At 45.1% G+C, this 18,278-nt stretch overlaps 1 protein-coding gene across 1 annotated transcript in view; it reads left to right on the top strand.

The window, feature by feature from the left end:
* Positions 1 to 17,730, top strand: part of NR6A1 (nuclear receptor subfamily 6 group A member 1) — a 182,618-nt gene extending 164,888 nt beyond the window's left edge. Inside the window, exons 5-10 of the mRNA XM_054584727.1 lie at positions 3,617 to 3,771; positions 5,152 to 5,379; positions 6,673 to 6,927; positions 13,880 to 14,001; positions 15,507 to 15,659; positions 17,387 to 17,730. Coding sequence (XP_054440702.1) covers positions 3,617 to 3,771; positions 5,152 to 5,379; positions 6,673 to 6,927; positions 13,880 to 14,001; positions 15,507 to 15,659; positions 17,387 to 17,475 — 1,002 coding nt within the window. The 3' untranslated portion in view covers positions 17,476 to 17,730. The remainder of the gene's footprint in view (positions 1 to 3,616; positions 3,772 to 5,151; positions 5,380 to 6,672; positions 6,928 to 13,879; positions 14,002 to 15,506; positions 15,660 to 17,386) is intronic.
* Positions 17,731 to 18,278: the final 548 nt, after the last annotated feature.

An 18,278-nucleotide genomic window follows, 5' to 3' on the forward strand; every position in this document is an offset into this window, starting at 1 on the left:
CTTCCCCCCCTTAGTTCAGTGGGTTGTACATATAAGTTCTTTGGCTTTTCCATTTCCTGTACTATTCTTAACCTCCCCCTGTCTGTTTGTACCCACCGCTTATGCTTCTTATTCCCTATACCTTTTCCCCCATCCTCCCCCTTCCACGTCCCTGCTGATAACCCTCCATGTGATCTCCATTTCTTGATTCTGTTCCTGTTCTAGTTGTTTGCTTAGTTTGTTTTTGTTTTTAGATTCAGTTGTTGATAGTTTTGAGTTTGTTGTCATTTTACTGTTCATAGTTTTGATGATCTTCTTTTTCTTAGTTAAGTCCCTTTAACATTTCATATAATAAGGGCTTAGTGATGATGAACTCCTTTACCTTTACCTTATTCTGGAAAGCACTTTATCTGCCCTTCCATTCTAAATGAGAGCTTTACTGGATAGAGTAATCTTGGATTTAGGTCCTTGGCTTTCATGACTTTGAGTACTTCTTTCCAGCCCCTTCTTGCTTGTAAGGTTTCTTTTGAGAAATCCGCTGATAGTCTTATCAGTAACTGTCTCCTTTTCTCTTGCTGTTCTTAAGGTTCTCTCTTCATCTTTACTCTTGGGTAATGTAATTAGGATGTGCCTTGGTATGTGCTTCCTTGGGTCCAACTTCTTTGGGACTCTCCGAGCTTCCTGGACTCCCTGGAAATCTGTTTCCTTGACCAGATTGGGGAAGCTCTCCTTCATTATTTTTTCAAATAAGGTTTCAGTTTCTTGCTCTTCTTCCTCTCCTTCTGGCACTCCTATGATTCGGATATTGGAATGTTTAAAGTTGTCCAGAGGTTCCTAAGCCTCTCCTCATTTTTTTGAATTCTTGTTTCTTCATTCTGTTCTGACTGAATATTTATTTCTTCCTTCTGCTCCATATCGTTGATTTGAGTCCCGGTTTCCTTCGCTTCACTGTTGGTTCCCTTTATATTTTTCTTTATTTTACTTTGCACAGCCTTCACTTTTTCCTCCATTTTGCAACCACACTCAACCATTTCTGTGAGCACCCTAATTACCAGTGTTTTGAACTCTGCATCTGATACTTTGTCTATTTCTTCATCGCGTAGTTGCATTTTTTTCTGAGTTTTGATCTGTTCTTTCCTTTGGGCCATATTTCTTGACGTTCCTGTTATGTCGTCAGGGGCGGAGCCTTAGGTATTCACCAGGGTGGGGCAACCCATGTCACTGAGTTGTGGTGCTGTATGCCAGAGAGGTTTCAGAGAGGGATCAGCAGCTTCCTCACCTCTTGGCTGGCTTTCGGTCACTTCCCCCTCTAAGTAAAAGCAAATTGGGCCCTTCTGGTGCTGATTCCCTGGTAGGCAGGCTTGTGTACGTTCTAGGACCCTGTTGTGAGTCTCTCCACCAAACTCTCTTGTAAGACTGGGAATTTCTCCCGCTCCTGCAACCCCATAGATTTTTACAGCCAGAGGTTTTGAGGCTTTCTTTTCCCACACTGGAATCCTGGGTTGCATGGACTGTCTCACTCCCCAGTTGTTCCTCCTGGTTTATCTACACACAAATGTGGGACCACCTGGTCTGCCAGCCACCATCTTGCCGTGTGTCCTCTTTGCCCCAGCTGCCCATCTCCGCTGCTCCTACCGGTCTGGATGAATGTTTCTTTTTTATCTTTTTTAACTCTGTTGTTGTTGGACATCGATACAGTTCAATTTTCTGGCAGTTCTGGTTGTTTTTTGTTTTTAAATTTGTTGTTGTCCTTGTTTTGGTTGTGTGAGGAGGCAGAGTATACCAACACCTCCATCTTGGCTGGAAATCCTGATTGCCAAGTTATTAACTATGTTTAAGCATAATTTTAAAATAACAAGGGATAGAATTTTCATTTATTGAGCTCCTATCGTATACCTGCACTTTATAACACTTTATAACTTTATCTTAGATTAACCTCCCAAGTCTATCTGACTCAAACCTGCATATTTCTTTGCTCCATCACCCTGTGAGGGAACCGTGGGCTATGAGGGAGGTGGTTTTATCTCCATTATGTCCTCCAAGGGAACTAAGGCTCAGAGAACTTGAGTGACTTGCCCAACAATAAAATCCCAGTTAGGAAATTGCAGCCAGCCTCAAGTACTCCTGACATGTTCTATTACCTATGCAACGCATCAGTGATTTCCCAGTTTCTCGTAGAGACAGGTACAGTCTGTCTTGGCTCCCAGCTGGAATAAGCTGATGTTACCAGGACTGGCCCTTTTCACCCAGCTCAACTTATTCCATGCCCACAAAGCTCTGGTCTTGCTCTCACCACCATCACTGAGTCTGCTTCAATCCGGGCCTCAGTAGGTATATTGTAGTTTGATGGCACCATTTGTCTTCACATGACTTAAAAAGTGCAAACAGTAATTTCAGTGTTCCAAGGACCCCTAAGAGAAAAGAACTTGCTTGTATGTATGTATGTATTTATTTATTTATTTCTACTTGTAACTGAATAACGACAGCCCCTTCAATATGTAATCCAGTCTATTTAAGACCAATTACTCAACTTGTATACCAGTTAAATATTTCTTGTTTTCCCTCCAATTCCTATGTGCTGGCTGGCTTTCAGTGCTAAACACATTATAGAAGTGTTTATTTATATCTCCTATGTGGTGTAGCAGCTGGAGCACTGGACTTGGATACTTGGATACTTTGGCCTCTTTTTCAAACTCCTGCCCAAACATGGGCATGCAGTGTTATCTTGGACTAGTCAGTTCATTTGTCTCACCTTTCTTAACTCAGAAAATCCATGTAAAGATTTGTAGTCAATAGTAAGTAAGCATTTGTTCATTTATCCAATATTCATTTGTTGAGTACTTGCTTTTTTAAAAACCTTACCATGGCTGTAGGTCTCATAGAGGATATTTTTATGATTCATTACCATAAGTGCTATAAATGCAACAGTAACGATGAAATATGGTCAGCCTTCTGTAATTATTGCTATGTACTAGGCCCTTTTCTAAACATTTGCTAATGTATTAATTAATTTAATTCTGAACGTCAGTCCTATGAGAGAGATATTATTATTCTCTCCACCACACATGAAGGAATTTAGGTTTAATAGTTAAATGACTTGCCCAAGATCGTACAACTAGAAAGTGGCAGAACCTGGATTAGAACAAAGGCAGTCTGACCCTAGAACAATACTCTTAACCATTATGCTATTCATCCTCTCTCTCAAAATGCACAGAATTGCGTGGATAGAGGAAGGACCTAAAATTTTGTCTAGGTAGCGATGGAAGGATTCACAAAGAAAGTGACATTTGAATTGGGTCTTAAAGAGCAAGGAATAATTTATTATTGACGAGGGTGTTTTAGGAAAGAATAGACTCAAGAACAAAGGAGGAGTATTGAAGAACTTGGAGGCTTTATGGCTTGAAAGGGGTAAATGGGCAAGAGGAATGCCATAGTGAGCCATGTGCTGGGAGGCAAGCAACCAAGCTGTCCTAACTTAGCCAGAGACCTGGAGTACGGGGGTAGAGAGAAGGGTATCTGGGTTTCTGTCTAGAGGGTTTGGGAATCCCCATGAAGTTTAAATAAGTTCCCAGTCCTAAAAAAGGAACAGAGGGTATCCTGAGCACCTAATCTAACATGTATCAATTCCTTGTCAAAGATATCAGAGGAAGAGATTGAAAGGATCATGTCTGGGCAGGAATTTGAGGAAGAGGCCAATCACTGGAGCAACCATGGTGACAGCGACCACAGTTCCCCTGGGAACAGGGCTTCAGAGAGCAACCAGCCCTCACCAGGCTCCACTCTGTCCTCCAGGTGAGCTTCAAGGCAAACCCAGCATCATCTAGGGATCACTCAGAGAGTGGACCCACAAGGAACCCTTTGGGCTGGGTATTCCTGCTATTCTGTCTCAGACATTGTACTCTTGCTCCCTCAGTCTTTTAGGATAGAGTCCATGATGATGCAAAGCAGCATTTTTGCAACCACGTTTGCTAAAGACCTTGAAAATGTCAGGTCTCATCTGCAGACTGATAAAGTGCTATAGCTGCTATCCATGCCCATACATTCTTCACCTAACAGCATAATATTTTAAATATAGCTATTTTCTCTCATTTAGTTCATTACAGAAATAAAACAGGCCACACTGACAATGTTAAATTAAGTTATCATTTCTCTGCCTCAACAAGAGTGAGGATTTTCACTTTATAAATTTTAGGAAACAGGGAAAACTTTTTAACCTAGTTAAAATTGCTGCTATTATGGATTACCAGCTTAGAGACTCTTGGCTCAAGAATGGTACCTTCAGTTAGTTGTTAGGTGTAAAATAAAGCTCTCAGCTACCAGGGAATGCTTTCTTTACCCCAAAATCTTTCTTACAAAAAAAGGGATCAAAAAACTGTCTATAAAGTCCAGGTAGTAAATATTTTAGGTTTTGTAGGTCTGTGGTCTAGGGCTCAACTACTCAACTGTGCCGTCATAGTGCAAAACTAGCCAGAGACAATATGTCAGTGAATGAGTGGCTGTGTTCCAATACGACTTAATCCACCAAAACAGGCCATGGGCCATTGTCTGCTGATCCCTGTTACAGGAGGTGCATCTAGGTAAAACTAGGACTTTTTTTTTTTAGTTGGTTGAGAGTGGCTAGATTTCTCCAAAACAGTGGAGAAAGATAAGAATCTACTTCTCTCTTCATATTTCATTATAACCTATATCCATTCAGTTCCTTAGTTTGTTCCTTCCTTTGAATGTTTAGGGAGTTGTTGCCACATGCCAGGTTTTTTGTTTTTTGTTTGTTTTCCTAAGTGCTAGATTTGTTTTGTGGCCTGGAAAGGCACTTAGCTTGTATGTGCCTTAGTTTTCTTAGCAATAAAAAACAAAATACCCACCTTTATCATCATAGTTTATGCATATACATTAAAAACTCCCTAAATGTGGCACCTGTATGAATTCACTTAGCCAGTATTTATTCAGTATCTGCTCTGCCAGGTCTTGGATGTCAGCTGGTAAACCATATGTACACACACTCACAGAGTCCCTATCTAATAGGGGAGGGGTGCATGTAACCATTAGTTATGCCCTGAGCTTGATGAAGACGACTGCATGGCCAAAGAACACCTGAGCCACCCTCTGGCCCATTGCCTTTGAGTAGGCAGTAGACCTGCCAGATTCTGCCTGATGTGCGACTTTTCTCTCTAGTAGGTCCGTGGAACTAAATGGATTCATGGCATTCAGGGAGCAGTACATGGGGATGTCTGTGCCTCCACACTATCAATACATACCGCACCTTTTTAGCTATTCTGCCCACTCGCCACTTCTGCCCCCGCAAGCTCGCAGCCTGGATCCCCAGTCGTACAGTCTGATTCACCAACTGGTGTCTGCTGAGGACCTGGAGCCATTGGGCACGCCCATGTTGATCGAGGATGGGTGAGTGAGCCCTGCCCTGTTTAGCCCTTGCAGCTTCAAAATGCTCCCTATCCCACACCCACCTTCATCCCTGGCTGCTTCATCACAGGCTTCAGAATATGTCAGGGATAGTGAGTGATGACTGCATGAGAGGGTAAACCTGTGCTTATCTTTGAAGTCAGTGGTCCCTTATTTTTCTCCTGAGCATCTTTTCTCATTGAGTTCAGGCTATTTATCAGTGCCTATGGAATTAAGAGAAAGGGCTTTTATTTCTGCTTGAGCCTAGGTAAGCCAAACCCTGGGATGGATCTGAGCACTTCTGAGCCAGAGATGAGCTATAATTCTGGGTATAATCATACATCAGGTTTAGGCTCCTTAACAAGACACTGAAGGCACTACCTGGTTGTAGCCTGTGTGCATCCCTAGCCAACATACCCATGGCAGCCTTGCGCCAATATGCACTTGGTGTAGGCCTGAGTGGATGGAAGGAATACTCTTTCAGTCTTCTGTCAGCTTGACCTGAGTAGATAGAACTTCAGCCTTTAGACCCATCCATTGGTGCATCCATTATTCCTTTGGCCTAGAGCATGTGCTGTTTGAGTATTTCTGAGCTTAGACCTCCCCCCTCCAAAAAGTACCCTGAGATTTCTTAAGCTAGTCTCTATTTTCAAAGAGGAAATTGAAATATCTACAAGAAGGCCACACAAAAGCTTTATAAATCTGGACACAGGGGTGCGGGAAAGCATCATGCCAAGTGGCCCTGAGGTCTGGCCCAGAGACGAGGAATGCCCTACTCTTGGCACCCTGCAGTTGCTTAGGAGGGCCGAGCAACTCTGACTCTGGTTCCTGAGCGCTCACCACCAGGGGGTGCAGTGAGAGCAGGAACAGCTTCTGAATTTGTTCTGTTCTTTTTCAGCCATTTGGCCCCAGACTCGTTTTTCTGCCAGTCCCTGTATTCAGTGGGTACCAGATTCCTCTGTTGGAGGCCTCATTGCCAAAACCAGTGCAGGAGTGACTGGGAATTTTCTCTAACACATGAAGCATTAGTGGACACCAACATTAAGAGCCATGCCCCCTGATAACTGCACATATTTCTAAGCCTCCCTTCTCTTTAGCAACCTTTTCTCACCAAACGCCTCTGCAGCCCTCAGTTTGCCCCTTTGTTAGACTGAATTGAATGGAGCTGGAGATCACAGTGACAGGCAAGGAGCTCACTGCCGGAGAGCCTTTGTGCCTTAGGAGTTTCTGCTCCCTGTGCCCCCATCCTCACCCTCTGGCCACTGGAAGTGACTTTCCCCTGTGTCTGTCCCCTAGATATGCTGTGACCCAGGCGGAGCTGTTTGCCCTGCTTTGCCGCCTGGCTGACGAGCTGCTCTTTAGGCAGATTGCCTGGATCAAGAAACTGCCTTTCTTCTGCGAGCTCTCAATCAAGGATTACACGTGCCTCCTGAGCTCTACATGGCAGGAATTAATTCTGCTGTCCTCCCTCACCGTGTACAGCAAGCAGATCTTCGGGGAGCTGGCTGATGTCACTGCCAAGTATTCACCCTCCGATGAAGAACTACACAGGTGAGGACAGCTGGCTGAGGAGGTGCCCCCAAGCAACCAGACCATTGTCATCCCTGCAAGGCAGCACGGATGCCTGGCACACCAAAAGATGGGCATTAAAGCCCTGCTCTGCCACTGACTAGCTTTTTGACCTTGGTCAAGTCTCTGATCCTCGGGTTCTGAATTTATAAAACGGGATAGTAACAATACAAATAACAAATGAGATAATAACAACTTCCCCAACAAGGTACTTGTGAGAAGGAAGTGATATTATGCAGCAAAGCTTAGCAGAGTGCTGAGCTATTATTTCCATCACATCAGATTACTGAGGTAAGATAATGTATCTGGGAAAAACAAAAACCTAAACTTAGCTTATAAAGTGACGGGCTCCGAGATACTGTTTTATAATCTGAAAACGAGACTTAGGGCTCACCGTGGTGTATCTGCCGTGTGTCAGGCACTGGACTTGGTATCTTATGATTGTCTTACTTGTTTGTCCTGGCTTCCAGCATTATAGGTATGGTTATGCCTGTGTTATAGATGAGAAAACTAAAGTTCAGAGAGAGATCTGCCCTTTACGGTTTTGGGGTTTGAATCCAGAGGCTAGACTTGAACCTGTGCCTGCCCAACTGCAAAGCTTAGGCTCTTGTACTGCATCTGAGATGCAGTGAGATGGTAAGAGCATGGGACTAGGAGACTAGCGCTGTTCTCAGTGTTTTCTAGTATAAAGCCTCATCCCAGCTGGCCAGGATCCTTCTAACCCCCCTGTGTAGAGCAGCTCTTTTACTCACTCACTTGGGAGACCTGGATCACACGGTCACACCCAAAATCAGGACAAGTGATTTGTTGATACAGCTTTTCTGGCTTAATAATTTAGCCCTATGAAAAATAAAGCTTAAATAAACATTTAAATAATTCACCTTTATTGGAAAATATAAAATGATGGAAAAGTTTGGGATTCCAGAGCACCAAGAAGGAAGGAAGAAAAGATATACCCCCAGCAGTGAAAGCTAGAGAGAGTAGGGTCCCAGCCCCCACACTTTTCTACTCAGGATTGGGTTGTGAGTCCCTCTGGCACTCAATCACATGGCATAAAGACAAGCTGAGACTTAGGCTGGAAGCAAAGTTCCAGGTCCCTCAAGGGCCCTGTGCACAGCTAAGGGAGGGAGGAGTATGGGTGTTGACTCTCTCCCTAATATTCCTTTTTAATGATGCCTACTGGCTTCAGGGTGATCTATAAATGACAGAGTTTTTGAACTCAGCTGACACTTTGTCCTGTAAACAGAGCTATCTGATTTTGCAAATGACCTAACCCCTTGTCCTGAGCCTCTAATTCATTGTTTCCATCAAATTCCTATCTCCTTCTCTGTAACTCTGGCTGCTTGAGTGTTTGGATAGCAGTTAGCTGGCTCTGATATTGTCCGGGTTTGCAGAGCTGGCCCAGTGAGCCCGGCTTCCCTATTTGTTTGGAATCCACCAGTGCATCCTAGGACTGCCTACAATGTTAGCCTGTGGGTTTCACTCCCTCTAAAGTGATGGGTTTTCCTAGGCCTTCTGCAGGTAGGTAGGGATCATTTGTCATGCAGGGCTCTCTGTGGCTTTGCGCTTCATAAGGCACCTCATCCACTGTATCCAATTCCTTGTACCCCAAGAGCAAGACAGGGGCCAGTAACAGCTGAGTTAGTGAGCAAATTTTTATTTCCTAGGAAGGTTCCTTACCAAGGAGAATCTAGAGCTGCATTGTCCAATATAGTAGCCTTTATACTGGTGACTTTTTAAATTTAATTAAAGTTAATTAAAATTAAAATTTCAATTCTTCCTTTGCACTAGCCACATTTCACGCGCTCAGTAACCACACGAAGCTGTGGCTACTGTATTGGACAGTGTAGTTATAGACTATTTCCGTCAGCACAGAAAGTTCTGTCGAACAGTGCTGACTCAAATACATGCTGCTGAACTCTCATGTGGATTTGAGGATAAGAAATATGTTGTTAGGCCTCTTACTCAGTTATGGAAGCCTTTAATGGAAATATGCAAGTTAAACTTAACATGTTAGTTTTGATTCCACGCCCATTTCCTGAGCACTTATTGTATGTTGGCGGGTGGGTTGTTGGAATGACAGATCATGCAGACATGGTTTCTGACTCTGAGATGAGAGCCCCTATCTTTGGTCTAGGGGGTTGGGAGGCATGTAGAAGCAGATACAGCCTGTAACCTAGAGTGATATTTGTGGCGATTAAGGGGCATTTGAGGGACTTTAGGCATAAACTGGGGAGTGAGTGCCTCTACTTGCTTCATCAAGGAATGCTCACCAGAAGAAAAAACATTTGAGCTGCATCTTGAGGTGGAATTTTTCTTGCAAGATTATAGAGAACAGGAAGAAGGCATGAGGGTAGCACAAAGTCTTAGAAGTTAAGAGATCCTGGGTAGTTGCTTTGTGCAGGGAACCAAAAGCAGCCCCATGAATTAGGGTATAGAGAGAATGTGTCTGAGGCACAGAAAAATGAGGGGAGAAATGATTGGAGAGAAAGGTACAGAAAAGACAAGGGCATGAAGGTGCTCAAATGCCAATCCAAAGAATTTGGATTTTATTGTGTAAATAGTTAGTATTATGTCACAGGACACTTTTAAATGGAGCGATTACATGGCCTTGGTGCACTTTAGGAAGATCCCCGTGGCTGCAGTGCTCAGGGTTGATTGGCATGGACAAGGCCAGAGGACTGTGGCTGGGGTGGAGGCTGTTCCTCAGTTGCGGTAAGAGAAAACGAGGCCTGGACAAGATGGCAGTGACTGTGCGTATGGCGGGCAGCCCAGAGTTAGGAAATGGCGAGGAGGTAAAGTCTGAGGGGCCTCAGTGGGTAAGTTGGAGGTGCTGCCAGGTAGACGGGTGCCAATTTCTTAGCCAAGATAATGGAGCCTGGGAAGAACAGGCTGAGAGATGAGCCACTCTGAACTTGATTTGGGGTCTGTTGAGTCTGAAATGCATGTGGAAGTGCCCAAGAGGTCAGAGGAAATGGACCTGTGAGAACCTCTGGAGTCAAGTTCATCACTGTAAAGCAGTCCCCTCTCTGCTAGAAACCCAGGGTGTGGAGTCTGTAATTGGCCGTAGCTCTTTCCTGCCTTGCCCGCTTCTGCATAACCCCACTCCCCCAAATGCCTTTACTTTTTCACAGCTCTTGAGTGCAAGTGAGTTTCTGCTGTCATGAAAAGGCTTTTCCCAGATGATACATGACCACCTCCTTTTCTCTTCTCAAATATTGAATCAAATTTATGGTGCCCATTTTCCTTAATCAGGTTGTTATCAGACAGTAAGCTGGGTGAATTTGATTTAAAGCAGATTGTAGCACCAGCCAGTGACTGCTCCTGGCCGTAATCAAGACTCCTTCACTCTCAGGACAAGATGCCTTGCACTTGATAGGCTTTAATGGGCACTTGTACCTCATGAACACAAGCTCCCTTTCTGCCAGGTCTCTGGAACTTTCCCTCCCAGTGCTCCTGCTTATACCCTAGCTAGAAGGATTAGGAAACACAGTCTTTTTTTTTTTTTTTTCCTGTGATAATGGGAGTGATGGTACTGATGCTATTAATAATGATACTAGTTAAGAAATCTAGACTTTATTGTGCCAAATTCCATCTTAGCTGCTTTACAAACATTATTTTAGTCCTCATCACCACCCGAAGAGACTGTACAACCCTTATCCCCGCTGCTCAGGTGAGGAGCACGAGTTCAGAGAGGAGGAAACTCCAGGCTACAGAGCTGGAAAGAGATGGAGCTGGGGTTCTTGCCTAAATCTCTTGGGCTGCAAACTCCATTCTCTTTGCCATTACTCTGTACTAGATTCTTTGGCCTTCTCAAAAGTGTAACTCCCTGGAGTGTGTCCTGGGGCTGCAGCCTCACTGTCCGCCTTAGAGTCTGTGTGCAGTGCTGAGAGGGCAGTTCCTCTAAGGTCGGGGCTGGTGCCTGCTCCTGAGTATAGGTGCATTTAGATGAATGAAGAGGAGACAACTGGGCCTCTTGGCCCCCTTCATGGGACATAACTTACCCAGTGTCAGCTTCAGTTGCTGCCTGAATGGTCCAGTGGCTTGGGGGATCCTGGCAGGAATGTTTTCCTTCTCCTAATGCTTGTGTAATGGGAACCCAGAAGAAGAATGGGTGTGTTTGTCCAACTTTCTGGCTTTGAATGCTGATAATTTGTGGACAGGGAATACAGGGGCGTTAGAGCTGTGGAGTGAGCAGATGTGGAGGAGGCACGGCTGCAGGAGAAAGCCAGCCCATGAAACAGAGAACAATTTGTTTATCAAGGGGTGGGATGCGGGGTGTGGAGGGAAGCTTTGCAGTCAGGCTGTGGATACTGAGTGGGGGCTGCTGGGCTGGCTGCCATCCCCCCACCACTGCCTTGGGTCCATGATGGTAGCCTGTCCTAAGAAATTTGGAAAAGAGATTATGTGCTTTCCCCCCAAAAAAGGCAGAGCAGGGGCATATGCTCAGGCCAGATGCTTGGGAGCTCATTTGTATCTCTTGGGTCAAGATTCAACCAGGAATAAGGCTGGCACTCCTGGCTGGGGGGCGGGGGGTGGTGTCTGGCTGATAGCCACACACCTGCAGGTTCTATAGTGCCAGAGCGAGCACTTGGGCGAGAGGTTGCTGATTAAGGGAGACAGCGTTATCTTCGCTTGCTACAGTGCTTGCTCAGCCACCAGACGACAGACGCTGACACTGTTGCTCCACCTACCCCCCTCCTTTTTTAAACCCTGCCCCATGCCATTCCTACCCCACCCCTCCAAGTGGATACTAGGGGGAATGTGCACTAAAGACCTTTTCCTCTCAGGAACAGAAGTAGCCAACCAAGTGCGGGATCGTACCTCCTGGGGACACCGTCTCCTGCAAGTCTTGACATCATGGGAGCTCTGCAGGGCAGTTCTGAGTTGGGCTCTGCCCGAGCTCCTGTGGGAACACAGAGCTCCTGGGGTGCCCTGTGGTAGCATGTGGTGCCTTCTGCAGTTGCCGGTTAGGAGCAAGGCAGTCAGGGAGCAGAGAGTGTAGCGCTGAGGAAGTGACAGGCTTGGGATTAGAAAATGTGGGTTAAAAGGTGGCGCACCACCACATCTTCACAATGTAACCTTGGGGAAGACACCTCTTCTGCTTCCTCACCCTTAACATGGGGTGATATGGCTTATCTCACAGGTTATCAGGAGGGTAAAGTGTAGTAATACAGTAGGGACACAAGAAGTAACTTCTGAGCCTTTGTTTCCATATATGAACAAAGAGGATTATAACATTCATTTGGGGGATTTAGTGGGAGTATCCAGTGGAATAATGTACGTAGACATTTAACAAAGTTCCTGGCAAGCAGCAAACACTCAACCAATGAATGGTATAGTGGTCAATACATTTATTTATAGTGGTTATTCAATATAAATTTGTCTCATCAGCCAGTCTGAGAAAATATCATAACTTGTAAAAAGCCACTGGGCCAGGAGCAGAGAGAAATGGACTCAGACTTCAGACTTCAAAGCAGCTAATTGAAAGAAGCCCCAGCTCAGACTGACTGGGAGCCGAACCTTGAGGCAGGGATCAGAGCTCCAGTGGAAGGAACTGTTGCTGTGGCTCCCTCTGGTGCTCGAGAAATACAGGTGCCTTTGGTCCCAGCCAGAGCCAGGCTCTCCCCAGGGAAGAAAAATGCTCAGCTTGCTCCAGAGGCCAAGCCCTCGTGAAGCCTACAGGGTCAATGCACAAAGCAGTAGTTCATCCCCAGGTGTTCTGGACCCCTCCCAGTTACATCCTTCTTGCCTGGCATGGGGGCTGTACGATTATGTTTGGTTCCCAGATCTGGACATAATCACCAGGAAGTAGCCCTGGGCTGAACATCTTCTCTGTGACTGAGCTGCATCTAAGACCTGTCTGAAACTCCCCTTGGCTCACAGGCCAGCCCCCTCCTAGAAGTGGGGAGGCCGGGCCTGACTCCAGCTTTTATAAACTCCTACTTCCCCACTAAGCCTTTGCCTCCTTGGTTTGGTAATATTTTCCTCTCTGTTATGAGACATTCCCCACTATGACCCAGAATATTAGGCCCCTCAGTTGGCGCTCTTTTGCCTAAAAACTTGGTCTTTCCTCGAGAAGCTTACTCCTAATTCAAAGAAAGGAGCATTGAGCCCTGTCTTCTGTGAGGCGCCACCTTGAATATTGGGGAAACCAAGGCCTTGGGGAATTAGCCCTAGTTCTAAGTTCTAGCTCTGCCACCACCTAGCTGCATGCTTGTGGACCGGTCCCCTCTATTCTTTGAACGTCAGGTTTCTTATCTGTACAGTGGTGATGATGATTCACCTAGCTCACAGGGCTGAGAAAATTAAATGAGATAATGCACATAAAGTGCCCAGCGCAGAGACTATCATGTTCCCCTGCCTCCCTAACTGAAGTCAAGAGTGCCAATAAAAATGTTCACAGCATAACCTCAGCCCTGCTGGCAACAGTGAACCTAAACAAATACAATCAGCAGTTTATTCTGCATTGTGGCAGAGGCTCGTAGGGAGTCACCATGGCAGCTGCCACTGATACTGAAGCTGCACCTCTACAATAGCAGTATATTAATGATGTCATATTTTTCCATTCACATCCCAAACCTTCTTAGAAGCTCCTGTTACCCCAAGCAGGCAACCGTTATTATTGTGGAGAGAAGGACCACAACGCTTAGAGGTGTCAAATGACTTCCCTAAGTCCTCATAACTTTTGTGTGATGGAACTGGCTTTAGACTTGATCAGTCCTACCTCACCTTGGACGCAGCAGCTTGAATGAGCTGTCTGCATGGCACCTTGGCAAACCATGGATCCACGTGTCATTTACAGTCTGGATTCGCAGCCTCAGCCTCTTCCCTATGTTAGATGCCTGAAGGAGCTGTCAGAGACCTCTGTCTTCCCTTCCCTGTCCTCTGCTGCTGTCAGACCCCATGGTGAACACCTGTATCTGTTCCGCAGATTTAGTGACGAAGGGATGGAGGTGATCGAGCGGCTCATCTACCTGTATCACAAGTTCCATCAGCTAAAGGTCAGCAATGAGGAGTATGCTTGCATGAAAGCAATTAACTTCCTAAATCAAGGTGAGTGGCTTGGGTGTGGGAAGAGGGGCCCTTTTTTTGCCATGAACGTTTCCCCTCATGTTTCACACCCCCCTTTGCCCTCGGGACTGTCACACAGAATGTGACTCACCCTATGGCTGCCAGTCTCGGAAGGCCTGTGCTTCCCTCATCATCATCGCACCCTTCTGTAGTGCAGGGCCTGCTTTGGGTTTTTTCTTCAAACCTAAATGCCACAGTCTCTATAACTCATAGCAGAAGGAAAAGGATTTGCTTTGTTTAGTCAGTTTCAATGCATTTAAACGCAGACACCAAGGACAGTACATGCGTCATTTAAAATGTGTACCAAGTTTACCAGTGACTGAAGAAGAGCAGAGTGATGAAACTGTTGGAGATAAGGCCTCTGGGACAGGCTGGCAGTGGTTCTGACGGCCCCTTCAGGGCAGAGTGGGGGTGCCTAGAGACTCACACGTGTATATCAAGCGTGGCTTCTAAGGAGAAGTGTGCCGGACATGGTTTATGTGAAGTATTGCCTGCAGAGTGGTGCTCGGTAGCTGCTGGTAAGCAGAGTAAGAAGGAACATTTATATTTTCCCCCCAAGGCAGCATACAAGTGCTCTGCTCTCGGAGAGCTGTTTTGCTGCCTGTGACATGAAAAGTGCTCTGTCCTATGTTCAGTTGCCTTGTCCAGAGACTGTCAGTCCTCTTCTCCTTGCTTCCTCCTCCCCCACACTGGCTGAACCTCCTCCTCCTGCTTCTACACCGTGCATGCATTTATCTGGTATTCTGTGTGCCTCCCCTAGGCCAGGGCCTGTGGTGGGCATTAAAGACATTGAAAAATAGATTCCAGGTCCCTGGCCTTAAGAAATATACTCTGCTGGCATGTGGCACATTACTTGAGCCTCAGATCAGGGGAGTTCAGTAGCAACTACATAGAGGAGGAGAAATCTTTAAGTTGGGTCTCAAAGACTGGGTAAGATTTATATATAGCACATCCAGATTCTATATATAAAAAAGGGGTAGGGGGTGTGTGTGCGCGCACGCATGTGCGCACGTGCTAGGAGATGTGAAAGAGAGCGCGCGCGCGCTCTACGTACCAGTAGGAGGAAATGGAGTGATAGCACAGAGTAGCATGAGCAGAAACACAGGAGACCATGTAAGTATATATACAAGCACAAACACATAGGTACCAGCAAAGGGCAAATTTAAAGATTATTTGTGAAGGATAAATTAGGAAAGGTAGATTATTCCGTCAGTTCATTGTTCAGCATCTGCTGGTGCTTGTTTTGTATCAAGCCCTGTTCTGGGAGCTGTAGGCTCTGTCTAGTTATTATCCTGTATAATTTTTTCCTTCTTTATCTGATTTCTCTTCCCTGATTTAGAACTTTGTTCCTCTATGTCAGAAAGAGAAAAGATCCCCTGTTTATCAATATTTAATCACTTGTAATTGAAATCTGCATGTATTTGTGGAGTTGGTGTTCCTTCCACATTAGAAAGCCCCTCCCACTTCCTATGTGGTTTTCTTCACAGATATCAGGGGTCTGACCAGTGCTTCACAGCTGGAACAGTTGAACAAGCGATATTGGTACATTTGCCAGGATTTCACTGAATATAAATACACACATCAGCCAAACCGCTTTCCTGACCTCATGATGTGCTTACCTGAGATTCGGTATATTGCAGGTAACAGTCTGGGTGCTAGGTTTTCAACTCTTTCTTGCTTTCCTTAGCTAGTGAAGAGAGTGAGTCAAGCAGTATTTTCAGGATGTTCATTCCAAGCCCATGACCAACTATGTAGAAGCTGTACTACCTGTGCCCTCAGAAAAGTTAAGTTACAATGAGAAGTTTGACTTTTCTTTGTAGAGAAAAGAATTTAACGTTTCCTCAGCACCTGTGATATGCGGGGCACTTTGTAGCTTTACGTCATTTAACCTCAGAACGAATCTCTACAGGCCTGGTTGTTTGTGATACTATGGCCATTCTGTAGGTGGGGAAGCAGGCTCAGAGTTTCTCAAGTTAACTTAATTTCCTGAATTGTATAGTGTAAAAGGGTGGATTTTATGTTATATGAATTAATTATGTCTCAATTACAAAAATTAACTTCATTTCATAGAACTGCCTGTAGGTTTTTGGGTGCTCATTCATTTAAAGCAGTATCTTTAAAATAATTCCCCAGTCCTATGTTTGCAAAGGAATTTTTGCTGTCGTTTTCTGGTCTTGACCCCTGCTGAGCTGCTTGACATTTTAATAGCTCCGTTTAAATACAAAATTCTAGTTTTAGTTATTGTTGCTGTACTTCATTTAGTAAAGGTTGTTGTTTGTAGTTATCCAGCACTTACTGAAGGGCAGCTCAGAAATGGAACCTCTAGACAGATATTGTTTTTGTCAAATTCAGCAGTACAGTTTTGAAGGAAAAAAATTCCAGTTTGACAAAGGAATTTTTATTGTACTTTTTGGGCCCAGAGTAATCTGGCAGATGTGAACTGGACCTCAGCTGTTGGAATTTTAGGGGTGTTCTGATATTTATGTCCCAGCGTTTTCAAAGTGATGTTTTACCAAATGAGATATTCCTCTGAACTAAAGGGAGGTCAGTAATTATACCCCCTCGCCCCCACAGAGCTGTGCTCTCCACCCTGACAACACTTGGAATCATCTGGGGAGCTTTTAAAAAATGTCCATGCTTGGGTTGTACCCAGAGATTCTGATTTAATTGGTATGAGGGGGGCCTGGGCATCAGGATTTTTTTTTTTAATTCCCTAGGTGACCCTAAGGTAGTGTTGAGGAGAACCGCAGCCCCCAATATTTACAGTGTATGTTAATGCTCTGAGAGGTTCCATGGAACAGACATCTGTATATCCTTTTAAATCCTGAACTTCTCAATTTATTTGCCTCTGTGACATCCCCACCTCTTTTTTTCCTCAGTACTTTTATTAACCTATTATACTACTCCAAAGAGCAATTTTTATAGAATGCTTGTTAGAGAATCCATCAGGGAAAGAAAAAGAAAACAGGATATAAGTTTACCGTGGTATTTTAGCTCTAAAAGGGTGTCTAAGAATACCTCTCAGTTTCAGATTCCTCACCTGTAAAATGGAGGAGGGGGGAAGTACTATGTGTCCCACAGAAATACTGTGAGAATTAAATGAGATAATGCATTTAAACACCTAGCACAGAGTACGTATTCCCTGGATAATAGCAATGAGTATAACTTGCACCATTACTAGATTCACTCGGGCACCAGAGTGGGCCTAAGTATCGGCACATCAGCCCAGTTCTGTCTGTGTGATACTCCTGGCACTTGCCCCAGTCACTCAAAAAAGCCACATTCTCCCTTCACTAGCCCAGGAAGAAAGGGACACTCATTCCCACTAGCAGCCACTGCTAACTCTTTTTTTCCCACCTGTTCCCAGGAAAAATGGTGAATGTGCCCTTGGAGCAGCTGCCCCTCCTCTTTAAGGTGGTGCTGCATTCCTGCAAGACAAGTGTGAGCAAGGAGTGACCTGTTCCAGCGCCCCTCCTCAGGCCAACCACAGAGCCTTGGGCGGGCAGGACAGGCTCCAGGAGAAAGAGCCAGAGACCAAGATGGAGGCTGTGGAGCAGCATCCCCGGTCGCCTCCATAGCAAGAAGAGTTTTTGTTTGTTTGTCTGTTTTTTTAAGCTCATTTTTCTATATATTTATTTCACGACAGAGTTGAATGTATGGCCTTCAACATGATGCACATGCTTTTGTGTGAATGCAGCCGATGCATTTCCTTGCAGTTTACAGAATGTGAAGATGTTTAATGTTACAGTGTTGTCATTGTTTAAAGATAGTTCTTTTTTGTATTTTGAGGGAGGGTGGGATGGGGCTGAGATGACTATTTCCATAAATGTTGACAAAGACGACTACCTCAGTGGAAAGGGAGGGTGTGACCATCCCCACTTTTTCCACCTGTTCTCAGCAGACTCGTACATTGGTCTGTCAGAGAGCAAACTGCCTTTTTCTAGCCACAGAATTGCCAGGTAAAAAGCACACACTGTAAAAGGGCAAAGTGGTGGTAGGAGGTTTACTGAGCAGAGTGGGTGAGACAGTGGGAACAAGGCAGGAGACGAGGATTTAAGCCATCTCTTTGGAAAGCATGGAAGTGGAGAGAATGGCGCACAGGGACAAATCTAAGTTAGGTGTCCTCCCTCTGAACAAGTCCTCGGGGAGGAGTTTCTGTTCGCACACCACGCGGTAGGACCTCCTGCCCCGCTATCGGAACCACTACTATCCGTTTCTGCCACTGTTAACTTTGCGTCCAAAGTCCTGGCAACAAGGTA

The sequence above is a fragment of the Pteronotus mesoamericanus genome, unplaced genomic scaffold (genome assembly GCF_021234165.1).
Source record: "Pteronotus mesoamericanus isolate MK-2021 breed Mesoamerican mustached bat unplaced genomic scaffold, CSHL_Meso_final contig_78, whole genome shotgun sequence".
Taxonomy (NCBI): domain Eukaryota; kingdom Metazoa; phylum Chordata; class Mammalia; order Chiroptera; family Mormoopidae; genus Pteronotus; species Pteronotus mesoamericanus.